At 39.7% G+C, this 16161-nt stretch overlaps 1 protein-coding gene across 6 annotated transcripts in view; it reads right to left on the minus strand.

Annotated features, from left to right (window-relative positions):
- Positions 1 to 16161, minus strand: part of HECTD4 (HECT domain E3 ubiquitin protein ligase 4) — a 198932-nt gene that overhangs the window by 32108 nt on the left and 150663 nt on the right. For all 6 annotated transcript variants that reach the window (XM_082417362.1, XM_082417360.1, XM_082417361.1 and 3 more), the window contains 3 exons: positions 14537 to 14674; positions 12502 to 12638; positions 10795 to 10955 (listed from right to left, as the gene is read on the minus strand). In XM_082417362.1, the coding sequence (XP_082273488.1) occupies positions 10795 to 10955; positions 12502 to 12638; positions 14537 to 14674 (436 nt within the window). The remainder of the gene's footprint in view (positions 1 to 10794; positions 10956 to 12501; positions 12639 to 14536; positions 14675 to 16161) is intronic.

The raw sequence follows: 16161 nt of genomic DNA on the forward strand, positions 1-16161 counted from the left end.
AAATTGGTGCAGCCACTGTGGAAAACAGCATGGAGGTTCCTCAGAAAACTAAAAATAGAGTTACCATATGATCTAGCAATTCCAATCCTGGGCATATATCCAGACAAAACTATAATTCAAAAAGATACATGCACCCCTATGTTCAAAGCAGCACTATTCACAATAGCCAAGACATGGAAACAACCTAAATGTCCACTGACAGATGAATGGATAAAGAAGATGTGGTACATATATACAATGGAATATTACTCAGCAGTAAGAGAGAATGAAATAATGCCATTTGCAGCAACATGGATGCAACTAGAGATCATCATACTAAGTGAAGTCAGAAAGAGAAAGACAAATACCACATGATATCACTTGTATGTGGAATCTAAAATATGACACAAATGAACCTATCTATGAAACAGAAACAGAATCATGGACATAAGAGAATAGCCTGATGGTTGCCAAGGGGGAGGGGGCTGGGGGAGGGATGGATTGGGAGTTTGGGATTAGCAGATGCAAACTGGTATATATAGGATGGATAAACGACAAGGTCCTACTGTACAGCACAGGGAACTATATTCAATATCCTGTGATAAACTATAATGGAAGAGAATATGAAAAAGAACATTATATATATATATATATAACTGAGTCACTTTGACGTACAGCAGTAGTTAACGTAACATTGTAATTCAACTCTACTTCAATAAAAAATTTAAAAAAAAAAGAAGTAGCCCTTTTGTGTCTATAAAGTCTAGGTCTAAACCCACTCGGAGCCAACAGGGGTCACCTGATATTACCTACTGACCCAAATTAAAGGTAACGCTCGTCCATCATATAAAGTGAAGACAAAAAAGAAACCAGCTAAGATGGTGCATGTTACGTGGTTTCTTTCTCGGCTCCACCAGTTTGTAATATTCTTGTGCCAGAATTTAAAACAAACCAACTCCACCTGCTTCTTCCCTCCTCAGAAGTCTGTCCGTTGACGGTACTAGCACAGCTCACGAGGACCAGGGCAGCAAAACAGATGAGGTCTGACTATGAAAGCTGAAAGCCCTACAGACTCCCCCCAGCTCTCTCCTCAGATTGCAAAGCCTCAAGTTGCCAGGATGAAGCTGGAATGAGACTATTTTCGGTCGACTCTGCAGACTGTTAATGCCTCTGAAGTCTCTGCTGAGGAGCCCCCCTGCCTCTTCATTCTCTAAAGTCCTCTCTCAAACCCACGTGAGCGCTTTAGGCAGAGTATACCTCTGATGAAAACCCATAATATAACCAGAAATTCCGTCACTGTATTGATCAAACAAATCTATGGCATGTTTCATATTTCTCCCAATACTGAGATCACCACATTAATACTGACTGTAAATGTCCTACATCTGTAGTCTGATTGTAACCTTGCAAAGCACTTTCTTGCCTTTTCTCTAAGTTGCTAGTCAACAGTCAATAGGTTTCATCTATCAATTTGCCAAAAATATGACTGAAAGTCTTATTAAAGAAGTTTTTAAAAACTTTAAGAGTACCATATTGATATTCAAGCATATATGTTTGGGGATCCTTTTCAACAAATATTTGGAGTCTACAGAGTGAGCCAGGGCCCAGATTAAGCACTGGGGGCTCTAGCAAAGAATCAGACAAGGTCTCTGCTTTTAGGAAGCTTATGTTCTAGAGGGAGGAGACACACAATAAACAAGTTTTTTTTTTTTTTTAAAAAGCAAAAATATCAGGTCCTGGAAGGGAAGTATTGATAAAATACAGTGTTAAAACAACGTGCTCCTGTGGGCTTACTTTAGATGGTGAGGCAAGGCTTTTTTGGAAAGGTGACATATTCATTGCGATCTGAATGACAAGAATGAGATAGCCAATCCACCAGAGGGCAGACAGCAGAAGCAAGAAGAACTACAATCCTGAAGCCTGTGGAACAAAAACCACATTCACAAAAAGACAGACAAAATGAACAGGCAGAGGGCTATGTACCAGATGAAGGAACAAGATAAAACCCCAGAAAAACAACTAAATGAAGTGGAGATAGGCAACCTTCCAGAAAAAGAATTCAGAATAATGATAGTGAAGATGATCCAGGACCTCGGAAAAAGGAGGCAAAGATCGAGAAGATGCAAGAAATGTTTAACAAAGACCTAGAAGAATTAAAGAACAAACAAACAGAGATGAACAATACAATAACTGAAATGGAAACTACACTAGAAGGAATCAATAGCAGAATAATTGAGGCAGAAGAACGGATAAGTGACCTGGAAGACAGAATGGTGGAATTCACTGCTGTGGAACAGAATAAAGAATGAAAAGAAATGAAGACAGCCTAAGAGACCTCTGGGACAACATTAAACGCAACAACATTCACATTATAGGGGTCCCAGAAGAAGAAGAGAGACAGAAAGGACCCGAGAAAATATTTGAAGAGATTATAGTTGAAAACTCCCCTAACATGGGAAAGGAAATAGCCACCCAAGTCCAGGAAGCGCAGAGAGTCCCATACAGGACAAACCCAAGGAGAAACACGCTGAGACACACAGTAATCAAATTGGCAAAAATTAAAGACAAAGAAAATTTATTGAAAGCAGCAAGGGGAAAATGACAAATAACATACAAGGGAACTCCCATAAGGTTAACAGAGTTTCTCAGCAGAAACTCTACAAGCCAGAAGGGAGTGGCATGATATACTTAAAGTGATGAAAGAGAAGAACCTACAACCAAGATTACTCTACCCGGCAAGGATCTCATTCAGATTCAATGGAGAAATCAAAAGCTTTACAGAGCAAAAGCTAAGAGAATTCAGCACCACCAAACCAGCTCTACAACAAATGCTAAAGGAACTTCTCTAAGTGGGAAACGCAAGAGAAAAAAAGGACCTACAAAAACAAACCCAAAACAATTAAGAAAATGGTAATAGGAACATACACACTGATAATTACCTTAAATGTGAATGGATTAAATGCTCCAACAAAAAGACACAGGCTTGCTGAATGGATACAAAAACAAGACCCGTATATATGCTGTCTACAAGAGACCCACTTCAGACCTAGGGACACATTCAGACTGAAAGTGAGGGGATGGAAAAAGATATTCCATGCAAATGGAAATCAAAAGAAAGCTGGAATAGCAATACTCATATCAGATAAAATAGACTTTAAAATAAAGAATGTTACAAGAGACAAGGAAGGACACTACATAATGATCAAGGGATCAATTCAAGAAGAAGGTATAACAATTATAAATATATAGGCACGCAACATAGGAGCACCTCGATACATAAGGCAACTGCTAACAGCTGTAAAAGAGGAAATCGACAGTAACGCAATAATAGTGGGGGACTTTAACACCTCACTTACACCAATGGACAGATCATCCAAACAGAAAATTAATAAGGAAACACAAGCTTTAAATGACATAATAGACCAGATAGATTTAATTGATATTTATAGGACATTCCATCTAAAAACAGCAGATTACACTTTCTTCTCAAGTGCTCACGGAACATTCTCCAGGATAGATCACATCTTGGGTCACAAATCAAGCCTCAGTAAATTTAAGAAAACTGAAATCATATCAAGCATCTTTTCTGACCACAACACTATGAGATTAGAAATCAATTTCAGGGAAAAACACGTAAAAAACACAAACACATGGAGCCTAAACAATACGTTACTAAATAACCAAGAGATCACTGAAGAAATCAAAGAGGAAATCAAAAAATACCTAGAGACAAATGACAATGAAAACACGACGATCCAAAACCTACGGGATGCAGCAAAAGCAGTTCTAAAAGGGAAGTTTATAGCTATACAAGCCTACCTCAAGAAACAAGAAAAATCTCAAATAAACAATCTAACCTTACACCTAAAGGAACTAGAGAAAGAAAACAAACAAAACCCAAAGTTAGCAGAAGGAAAGAAATAAAGATCAGAGTAGAAATAAATGAAACAGAAACAAAGAAAACAGTAGCTAAGATCAATAAAACTAAAAGCTGGTTTTTTGAGAAGATAAACAAAATTGATAAACCATTAGCCAGACTCATCAAGAAAAAGAGAGGACTCAAATCAATAAAATTAGAAATGAAAAAGGAGAAGTTACAACAGACACCACAGAAATACAAAGCATCCTAAGAGACTACTACAAGCAACTCTATGCCAATAAAATGGACAACCTGGAAGAAATGGACAAATTCTTAGAAAGGTATAACCTTCCAAGACTGAACCAGGAAGAAACAGAAAATATGAACAGACCAATCACAAGTAACAAAATTGAAACTGTGATTAAAAATCTTCCAACAAACAAAAGTCCAGGACCAGGGCTTCACAGGTGAATTATATCAAACATTTAGAGAAGAGCTAACGCCCATCCTTCTATAACTCTTCCAAAAAATTGCAGAGGAAGGCACACTCCCAAACTCTCATTCTACGAGGCCACCATCACCCTGATACCAAAACCAGACAAAGATGTCACAAAGAAAGAAAATTACAGGCCAATATCACGAACATAGATGCAAAAATCCTCATCAAAATACTAGCAAACAGAATCCAACAGCACATTAAAAGGATCATACACCATGATCAAGTGGGGTTTATTCCAGGAATGCAAGGATTCTTCAATATATGCAAATCAATCAACGTGATACATCATATTAACAAATTGAAGGAGAAACACCATATGATCATCTCAATAGATGCAGAGAAAGCTTTCGACAAAATTCAACACCCATTTATGATAAAAGCCCTGCAGAAAGTAGGCATAGAGGGAACTTTCCTCAACATAATAAAGGCCATATATGACAAACCCACAGCCAACATTGTCCTCGATGGTGAAAAACTGAAACCATTTCCACTAAGATCAGGAACAAGACAAGGTTGCCCACTCTCACCACTATTATTCAACATAGTTTTAGAAGTGTTAGCCACAGCAATCAGAGAAGAAAAAGAAATAAAAGGAATCCAAATCGGAAAAGAAGAAGTAAAGCTGTCACTGTTTGCAGATGACATGATACTATACATAGAGAATCCTAAAGATGCTACCAGAAAACTACTAGAGCTAATCAATGAATTTGGTAAAGTAGCAGGATACAAAATTAATGCACAGAAATCTCTTGCATTCCTATACACTAATGATGAAAAATCTGAAAGTGAAATTAAGAAAACACTCCTGTTTACCATTGCAACAAAAAGAATAAAATATCTAGGAATAAGCCTACCTACGGAGACAAAAGACCTGTATGCAGAAAATTATAGGACACTGATGAAAGAAATTAAAGATGATACAAATAGATGGAGAGATATACCATGTTCTTGGATTGGAAGAATCAATATTGTGAAAATGACTCTACTACCCAAAGCAATCTACAGATTCAATGCAATCCCTATCAAACTACCACTGGCATTTTTCACAGAACTAGAACAAAAAATTTCAAAATTTGTATGGAGACACAAAAGACCCCGAATAACCAAAGCAATCTTGAGAACGAAAAATGGAGCTGGAGGAATCAGGCTCCCTGACTTCAGACTATATTACAAAGTTACAGTAATCAAGACAGTATGGTACTGGCACAAAAACAGAAATATAGATCAATGGAACAGGATAGAAAGCCCAGAGATAAACCCACGCACATATGGTCACCTTATCTTTGATAAAAGAGGCAAGCATATACAGTGGAGAAAAGACAGTCTCTTCAATAAGTGGTGCTGGGAAAATTGGACAGGTACATGTAAAAGTATGAAATTAGAACACTCCCTGACACCATACACAAAAATAAACTCAAAATGGAGTAAAGACCTAAGTGTAAGGCCAGACACTATCAAACTCTTAGAGGAAAACATAGGCAGAACACTCTATGACATAAATCACAGCAAGATCCTTTTTGACCCAGCCCCTAGAGAAATGGAAATAAAAACACAAATAAATGAATGGGGCCTAATGAAACTTAAAAGCTTTTGCACAGCAAAGGAAACCATAAACAAGACTAAAAGACAACCCTCAGAATGGGAGAAAATATTTGCAAATGAAGCAACTGACAAAGGATTAATCTCCAAGATTTACAAGCAGCTCATGCAGCTCAATAACAACAAAACAAACAACCCAATCCAAAAATGGGCAGAAGACCTAAATAGACATTTCTCCAAAGAAGATATACAGATGGCCAACAGACACATGAAAGAATGCTCAACATCCTTAATCATTAGAGAAATGCAAATCAAAACTACAATGAGGTATCATCTCACACCAGTCAGAATGGCCATCATCAAAAAATCTAGAAACAATAAATGCTGGAGAGGGTGTGGAGAAAAGGGAACCCTCTTGCACTGTTGGTGGAAATGTAAATTGATACAGCCACTATGGAGAACAGTATGGAGGTTCCTTAAAAAACTAAAAATAGAACTACCATATGACCCAGCAATCCCACCAAGGGGCATATACCCTGAGAAAACCATAATTCAAAAAGAGTCATGTACCAAAATGTTCATTGCAGCTCTATTTACAATAGCCAGGACATGGAAGCAACCTAAATGTCCATCGACAGATGAATGGATAAAGAAGATGTGGCACATATATACAATGGAATATTACTCAGCCATAAAAAGAAATGAAATGGAGGTATTTGTAATGAGGTGGATGGAGTTAGAGTCTGTCATACAGAGTGAAGTAAGTCAGAAAGAGAAAAACAAATACAGTATGCTAACACATATATATGGGATCTAAGGAAAAAAAAAAAAAAAAGGTCATGAAGAACCTAGTGGCAAGAAGGGAATAAAGACACAGACCTACTAGAGAATGGACTTGAGGATATGGGGAGGGGGAGGGGTGAGATGTGACAGGGTGAGAGAGTGTCATGGACATATATACACTACCAAATGTAAAATAGATAGCTAGTGGGAAGCAGCCGCATAGCACAGGGAGATCAGCTCTGTGCTTTGTGACCACCTAGAGGGGTGGGATAGGGAGGGTGGGAGGGAGGGAGATGCAAGAGGGAAGAGATATGGGAACATATGTATATGTATAATTGATTCACTTTGTTATAAAGCAGAAACTAACACACCATTGTAAAGCAATTATACTCCAATAAAGATGTTTAAAAAAAAAAAAATCTTCCAACAAACAAAAGTCCAGGACCAGATGGCTTCACAGGTGAATTCTATCAAACATTTAGAGAAGAGCTAACCCCCATCCGTCTCAAACTCTTCCAAAAAATTGCAGAGGAAGGAACACTCCCAAACTCTCATTCTACGAGGCCACCATCACCCTGATACCAAAACCAGACAAAGATACTACAAAAAAAGAAAATTACAGACCAATATCACTGATGAATATAGATGCAAAAATCCTCAACAAAATACTAGCAAACAGAATCACACATTAAAAGGATCATGCACCATGATCAAGTGGGATTTATCCCAGCGATGCAAGGATTCTTCAATATACGCAAATCAATCAATGTGATACACCATTTTAACATAAGAAATTGAAGAAGAAAAGCCATATGATTATCTCAATAGATGCAGAAAAAGCTTTTGACAAAATTCAACACCCATTTATGATAAAAACTCTCCAGAAAGTGGGCACAGAGGGAACCTACCGCAACATAATCAAGGCCATATACGACAAACCCACAGCAAATATCATTCTCAATGGTGAAAAACTGAAACCATTTCCTCTAAGATCAGGAACAAGACAAGGATGTCCACTCTCGCCACTATTATTCAACATAGTTTTGGAAGTCCTAGCCACGGCAATCAGAGAAGAAAAAGAAATAAAAGGAATACAAATTGGAAAAGAAGAAGTAAAACTGTCACTGTTTGCAGATGACATGATACTATACATAGAGAATCCTAAAGATGCCACCAGAAAACTACTAGAGCCAATCAATGAATTTGGTAAAGTTGCAGGATACAAAATTAATGCACAGAAATCTCTTGCATTCTTATACACTAATGATGAAACATCTGAAAGAGAAATTAAGGAAACATTCCCATTTACCATTGCAACAAAAAGAATAAAATACCTAGGAATAAACCTACCTAGGGAGACAAAAGAACTGTATGCAGAAAACTATAAGACACTGTTGAATGAAATTAAAGATGATACCAACGGATGGAGAGATATACCATGTTCTTGGATTGGAAGAATCAATATTGTGAAAATGACTATACTACCCAAAGCAATCTACAGATTCAGTGCAATCCCTATCAAATTACCAATGGCATTTTTTGCAGAACTAGAACAAAAAATCTTAAAATTTGTATGGAGACACAAAAGACCCCGAATAGCCAAAGCTATTGGCAAAGACACCTATAGTTTTGAGGGAAAAAAACAGAGCTGGAGGAATCAAACTCCCTGACTTCAGACTATACTACAAAGCTACAGTAATCAAGACAATATGGTACTGACACAAAAACAGAAATATAGATCAATGGAACAGGATAGAAAGCCCAGAGATAAACCCATGCACCTATGGTCAACTAATCTATGACAAAGGAGGCAAAGATATACAATGGAGAAAAGACAGTGTCTTCAATAAGTGGTGCTGGGAAAACTGGACAGCTACATGTAAAAGAATGAAATAAGAACACTCCCTAACACCATACACAAAAATAAACTCAAAATGGATTCGAGACCTAAATGTAAGCCCGGACACATAAAACATACACCTGCTGTATAAAAAAATAAATAAAATTAAATTAAAAAAAAAAAAAAAAAAAGAATGAGACAGCCATGCAAAGTTCTGGGCAAAGCATTGCAGGCAGAGGGAACAGCATACACAGAGACACCGAGGAGGAAACAAGCTTGGTGTGTGAGAGAAACTGCAGAAGGAGAGTACACAGTGAGAAGCAGACAGACTCTGAGGCTCGGGGAGGGTTTCGTGAGCCAGGTTAAGGGTTTGACTTCCACTCCATGGGAAGTGGAACGCCATGGGAAGGTTTGAATTAGAGGAGAGAGATGAATGATCTGATCTGTGTTTCTAAAAGATCACTCGGCTGCTGTGGGGAGAAGGGAGAGCTGAGGCCTAGACCAGTGTGGTGGAGGCGGAGATGGAGAGAAGCAGCCTGGGATGTACTTTGGAGGAAGAGTCAATGGGACCTGCCGATTGGTTACGTGAGGCAGTGAGGACAAAGGGTGACTTGGGCACCCCTCACAGATGTGGAAAGACTGGTGGAGGAGAAGGCCCGAATTCCACCTCACATGCGACATTTTAGGCACCTATTAGATTATCTGTGAGTAAAGGGTCAACAAAACCAGAGCCTTGTCCACGTAAGAACTGACTTCGGTTAACTTGTTTTCAGCTCAGTTCTAAAAACCTGACAAAAGTAGTATTAGCCATATATATGTGTGTGCGTGTGTGTGTATTTTTTTTTTTTGGCCGCACTGTGCAGCTTACAGGATCTCAATTCCCTGACCAGGGACTAAACCTGGGCCATGGCAGTGAAAGCTGGGAATCCTAACCGCTAGGTCACCAGGGAACTCCTGAATATCAGCAATATTACCAGGCATGTTGCTTATGGTCAAAACAACCCCCAACTGGCAAGCTGCACTGGGAGGACTGAAGAAAGAGTGCTCTTGGTGGGAAGCTACAGTTTCGGGCTTTCCAGAAAATGGTGACTCTTACGAACTGGGCATGCCTCTTGCCGAAATCCCTAGAAGCTATGCCTGTGGAGTTGTTACAAAAGATACCGGCTTCTATTTGGGACGTGGGGCTGCTCAGCCATCATGCAAACACGGCGATGTGGAGTCTACCCCTCACACCTGGGTTGTCACTGGGTGGGTGGGTGGGGTCAGAGAATAGCCGTTGAACTTCTGTGTGGATGACTACGACTCCTGCTGAAATGTATGCACGACACTTCCCTGTGGCACGCCATGCTTCCCATCCTGGATCTTTCTAGGTGAAGCTAGTGCCAAGTATAGCCTATTTGGGTCTTGTGAATTTGATTGTCAAGTTGAACTTAAGACCACCCAAATGGGGCAATGAAATATCTGAGTGGAGATGGCAAGGAGGCAGTTGGATACGTCCATCTGGTGTTCCAGGGAGAGGTCTAAGTTGGAGATACACTCAAGTTGCTTCATAATTGACAATATAATGAGAAGTTACAATGCTATTGGATGAACAGTATGAAAAATAGTTTATGGGGAAGTTTTATCAGAGAGCTCCATTTATCATTATATTTTCTTCTGAATTGTTGCAAGAATTTTTATGACTGAAAGAAGGAATTTACAGGTGCATGTGAAGGAATCTTTAGGATTCAACCCACAGAGGGCAGGCACCGGTCCCCTCAGAGACCCCCGCAAAGTGCTGGGCACAAAGGAGCACTCAAGGAATACCTTGTTAGTTTAACAGAAATGAGCTGGCTCCTCCACAGTGCCTGGACTCCTCTTAGTTGTCTCTTCTTGACTTGGTTTACACTTTAGAACTTTTCCACGCTCTTCAAATCTCCAGACACCCCTCAATACCCCCAACTTACGGCAGAGTATCCATGGCATAGGTCAGGTGATATTGGATCCTGCAACTTTTCTTCCTAACTCTTGCAATTCGCTGTTATCTTTACTAGCTGCCTCTGTCTCTCTCTTAGCTTTGAAAGAAAAGCCTTCTTTGTCAACGATGAATGGCACATGTGATAAAACAGAGTAAGTGGATTTCTGTGACCCGCTAGAAAGAAGGGCTCAATTTTACCTGTGAATTTATTTTTTAAAAATTTCTGGCCATGCCACGTGGCCTGTGGGATTTTAGTTCCCCAACCAGGGACTGAACCCAGGCCCTCGGCAGCGAGAACTCGGAGTCCTAACCACTGGACTGCCAGGGCATTCCCTTACCTGTGAATTTGAAGGTTGGTATTGTCCAGGGTGACCAGCCCATTGGTGGCAGTCCTTCGGTAGCCTGCTGGGGGCCTTTCCAACATATCAATAGGATACCAGTATCGGACCAGCACACCTTCGCTTCGGAGGTACGTTTCTACCTGCACCAATTCATTTACCTATAATAGAAAAAGGAAATGTCTATTTGTTCTTTGAGCACTGACTTTTTTCCCCAAGTTTTAAAATACATATGTATACATGTAAGACCCAACTTTTATAGCAGTAAATACTAGTTTCATGTCACTGATTGAGGCTAAAAGTTCAAAGATATCTGGATAGTGTATTTGGTTTTTTCATACCAGTTGGAAAATTTTAATTGGTACAATAAATTAAAGAACTTCAATGTAATCATGAGTTAGAAATTTAAAGAGAAGAGTGCTATATTTCAGTAACAGTTCAACATGCATTGTTGCCAGGTAAAATTTATGTTCATTGTTTTTATGTTAATAATTTTGTAAAAGCAGGGAATCTGTCTGATAGCTCTATTTTATTGCTAGGAAAATAAAAATGTAAGCTCATGAATATGCATTCTGGATTCAAATAGCAATGTAATCTTTATTTAGGGACTACTATTAAAACAAAGGGAATCAAACCACTTGAGACATAACAGAATTATTACTTTAACAAAATTTCTATTTTTCTAGTTTTCCTTTCACACATTTCCATTGCTGAAAAATACTGTCAGTTACATACTTTCTGATAACCAGAATCAGAGCTTGTCTCAGAAGGCAGTGGGAAATTAACAATATTACTAATGGAATTTTCTACTTGAAAGTTCACCTCAGTAAATCACCAGCCAACAGCCTCTCTTAAAAATGTAATGATTTAAATTATACTCTGGTAAAATGGAGTCAGTTGAAGATGTTAAATTTTCAATTTCAAAGTATTAGTGATACCTAACATTATCTGTATCCGTAGACAGACAGATACCAAAGCTTATTTATGTGGCGATAGATACTTCTATATCTGAGACTCTTAGGCTTGATCTGTGTATTATTTCATCAGTTTTTCCTGCACGGGAAACAGAAATGCAAGCATGTATATGTAACCTAAGGATCATGTAGTCACAGCCTTCAAGGCCTCTGTTTCCAAAAGAAAGCTTAGGCTTGGCCCTTACTCTCTTCTATTCCTTCCCCCCTGCCACCCCACCCCACCTTAATCCTTGCTGAGCCCCATGAGAGGGCTCTGCAAAGCTGAGAAGAAAACAACTGATCTAGTTTAATACACTCATTTTACAGACGGGGAAACTGAGGCTGCGAGAACCAGTAAGATGACATGATCAAAATCACAAAACTATTTCTTTGAGTCTGTATAACAATCATGACAATGACAGATCATCCATTCATCAAGGCCAACAGGAGAAATTTCCCTTGGAACTTGGAAGATATAAGGTAGGGGCAGTCTGAACATGGTTGACGGAAAAAAAACGGCAGTGGCAGCATGGTCTGAAGGCGCTGACAGCACTGAGAGTTAAGAGCTTATGTTCTACAATCAGTGCTGATCTGGGCCCATGAGAAAATCTCAGGCAACTCATCTGGCATGACAGCACTCAGCCTGGTTTCTTTATCCCTAATTTGAAGAATAATCTACCTGTATAATCACTTTTTAAGGTATTTGGAGTCTGGGCATGAAAGTCTCAGTGTATATAAAAGACTGTTCACTCACTGAATCAACATCTAAGACAACTCCATGAAGCCCAAAGGTTTTCAGCATCCCTCGGATGGCAAATTTTGGCAGGGCAGTTCCAACAGTACTGCTGGCTACATTATTGCTGTCTGGAGAGCGGGTTACTACCGTGAGACCTGAGGAGGGTAGAGGGAGAAGTTTTTTCAGGAGCAAGTACCATTATTATTTTGGGACCCTATATTTTAGGGTCTAAAATAACTCTACGGCACTTACCAATACCCTCAGTTTAGTTATAACCCAAAAGGAACACAGCTCAGTCCGGAAGATAATAAAACAAAGTATTGTAAGAACTTGGGCAATTCAACAATAAAAAGACAAGCCTATTAAAAAATGGGCAGAAAATGTGAATAAACATTTTTCTAAAGAGAAAAGATATGCATGAAAAGTTGTTCAACATCATTAGTTATTAGAGAAATGCAAGTCAAAGCCACAATGAGATACCACTTCACATCCATTAGGATGGCTATAATCAAAAAACAGGCAATAGTAAGTGCTGGCCAGGATGTAGAGAAATTGGAACCCTCATATGTGCTGACGGGAATGTAAAATGGGGCACTTTGGAAAACCACCTGGCAGTTCCTCAAAAAGTGAGACATAAAGTTACCATATGACCCAGCAATTCCACTCCTACATATATACCCAAGAGGAATGGAAACATGTCCACACAAAAACCTGTACACAAATGTTCATAGCAGCATGATTCACAATAGCCAAAAGGTAGAAGGAACCCAAGTGTCCATCAATTGACAAATGGATAAACAAAATGGGGTACTATCCATACAATGGAATATTATTTTTGCCATAAAAAGGAAGTAACAATATGAGCTACAACAGGGATGAATCTTGAAAAATTATGCCACGTGAAGGAGGCCAGACACAAAAGACTGCACGCTGCATGAGTCCATTTTTACGAAACATCCAGACTAGGCAAATCTATAGAGGCAGAAAGTAGATCAATGGTTGCCAGGGGCTAGTAGGAAGGAGGAATGGGGAGTGGGGAGGGTACAGAATTCCTTTTGGGGGATGAAAATGTTCTGGAATTAGAGGCAATGGTTTGGTGGTTGCACAACTTTGTGAATATACGAAAACCGCTGAAATGTATACTTTAAAAGGGTGAATTTTATGGTATGTGAATTCTCTCTCTCAAAAAAAGAGGAATTAAAAAAGAAAACTAGGGGCTTCCCTGGTGGTGCAGTGGTTGAGAGTCTGCCTGCCAGTGCAGGGGACGCGGGTTCGCGCCCTGGTCTGGGAGGATCCCATATGCCGCGGAGCAACTGGGCCCGTGAGCCACAACTACTGAGCCTGCGCGTCTGGAGCCTGTGCCCCGCAACAAGAGAGGCCGCGACGGTGAAAGGCCCGCGCACCGCGATGAAGAGTGGCCCCACTTGCCGCAACTGGAGAAAGCCCTTGCACAGAAACGAAGACCCAACACAGCCAAAAATAAATAAATAAATAAAATGCTGGCTTAACTCCTAGAGAGTTTCATTAAAAAAAAAAAAAAGAAAATATATATGCCTGCCCCTGCCCATGATGTTTGTGAAGGTCTAATAATGAGTTGTTTTATTTCCTTTTTGTGCTTTTCTATATTTTCATTTCCTCAAGATATGCAATAGATTTTTAATCAAATGAATAAATACATTGTATAAAATTCTAAAAAGCACAGTACAGCCACATATTCATGGTTTATTAGCTGGGCAGCCAGGACTAAGCCCGAGAGGCCTATCTGCAATCCTCCACCCACGCTCCACTTCTCAAGTGCCTTATCTCACCCTGCTCATGTGAGTGGTTCTGGGAATGCGGAAGAGGCCCCCAGAGGCCAAACAGCTTCTACTTGTGCCCCACCAGGAAGCCTAGGGCCTCACATGGGAGAGCCTGGAAGAGCTCACATCACCCAGAGTGAGGAGAGTCACCCTAGAAGAGCCAGCAGCTGCCTGGCTCAAACTCATGCTTGGGAAAACGCAATTTCTCATTTCAGAGGACGTTTCATAGGTGAAGGAAGCGGGGGAAGCAAAACCTTTTCGAACTTTATCAATTGTGAACTTGTTTGCTTCGTCCTTAATGTCTTCAATGGTGGGGAGATAAAGGTCTCTTGGGATGCCACCGTTCTCCTCGTAGAGGAATTCAACCGTCTGCCGGGCAATATCCACCATGCCTAAAAAATATAACAGAACTGGTAACTCTCCGAAGAGCACACAATCTTCAGTCCAATCATGACACTGACCCATACCTAAAATGAAGAGATAAGGGGAATTTGTGGGAGTATGTAGCCTTTTGGGAATGGTAATTATGCAGTGTCAGTCAAGTTTAAAATACTCAATGCCTTACTTCTAGGCATCTCTCAAATCTCTCCCACAGAAATACAAGCATGACTGTGTAAAGGTATAAGAACAGTCCCTGCAGCACTGCTGGGAAATATAACAGCAACAAAAGAAGGAAATAATGAAAGTATTCATTGATAGAGAATGGTTAAAAACGATGGTACGTTATTATGTAGTCATTTCATTTTGGTTAAGTCAAGAGAACAAACTATAGGACAAATGGAGAGGAAGAAGAAAGTGAGGGTAGTGTTTTTTTCTTAGTTTATGCATTTTTGTACTGTGTTTGATTATTGTTACAATGAACACATGTTGCTTATTTAAGAGAGACACAGAGCTTCATCAACTTCTTCTATCCAGTACTGGAATTTGCTCTGTCCTTCCTTCTCAGAGGGAGAAGACATCATTATATTCAACAGCAACAGCCACAATTAATTAATAAACCAAGTAAATAAATGTCCAAGGCCCTGAAGAAAATAGCACTGTGGGGAGGACAGAGGGGTGGCTGCCACTGCTGCCCCCCACACACCGCTTGAGAAGCTGTGGGTAAAAAACACCCGTTGACAGCATCTGCTTTTAAACAAGGCTTATCTCTATCACACTCATCTACTGCTCCTTTCTTTGCTGGCCTTGCTGTAATGAAAAGGCATAGCAATTTTCTGAGCACAGTTAAGAAGGGAGCTGCCCTTAGAGGAGGATACGTAGAGAACAAGTGTCAGAGAGAATAACAAGAAATGTGGCCTGATGGCAAAATGTGGTTCATGCATACGAAGCAACACTACTTCATAATAGATAGGAACGGGGAGTTCCCTGGCTGTCCAAGGGTTAGGACTTCGCGCTTTCACTGCCGGGGCCTCGGTTTGATCCCTGGTTAGGGAACTAAGATCCCATAAGCTGCGCAGTTCGGCCAAATAATAATAACAATAATAGACAGGAACAGAATATTGGTACATAATACAGCATTAGTGAAATATATGCTAAGTAAAAGAAGACAGACACAAAAGACTACATATCATAGGACAATTTATATGAAATATCCAGAAAAAGCACTGGGACTGGGGGTAAGAGCAGGTATTGACATCAAACTGACACTGGAGAAGCTTGCTGGGCTGATGGAAATGCTCAAAAACTGTACTGTGATGATGCATGACTTGTTAATTTACTATAACTCATTGAACTCCACACTTAAAATGAGTGAATTTTATAGGATACAAATTGTATCTAAATAAAGTTGTAAAAAATAATCAGCAAAAGGTAGAGGGTATGAGGTGCAGTAAAATGAATTTGGCAATACGTTGAAAATTGCCTGAAGTCGGGTGATGGG

This window comes from Balaenoptera physalus, assembly GCF_965194825.1.
Source record: "Balaenoptera physalus genome assembly, chromosome: 12".
Taxonomy (NCBI): Eukaryota; Metazoa; Chordata; class Mammalia; order Artiodactyla; family Balaenopteridae; genus Balaenoptera; species Balaenoptera physalus.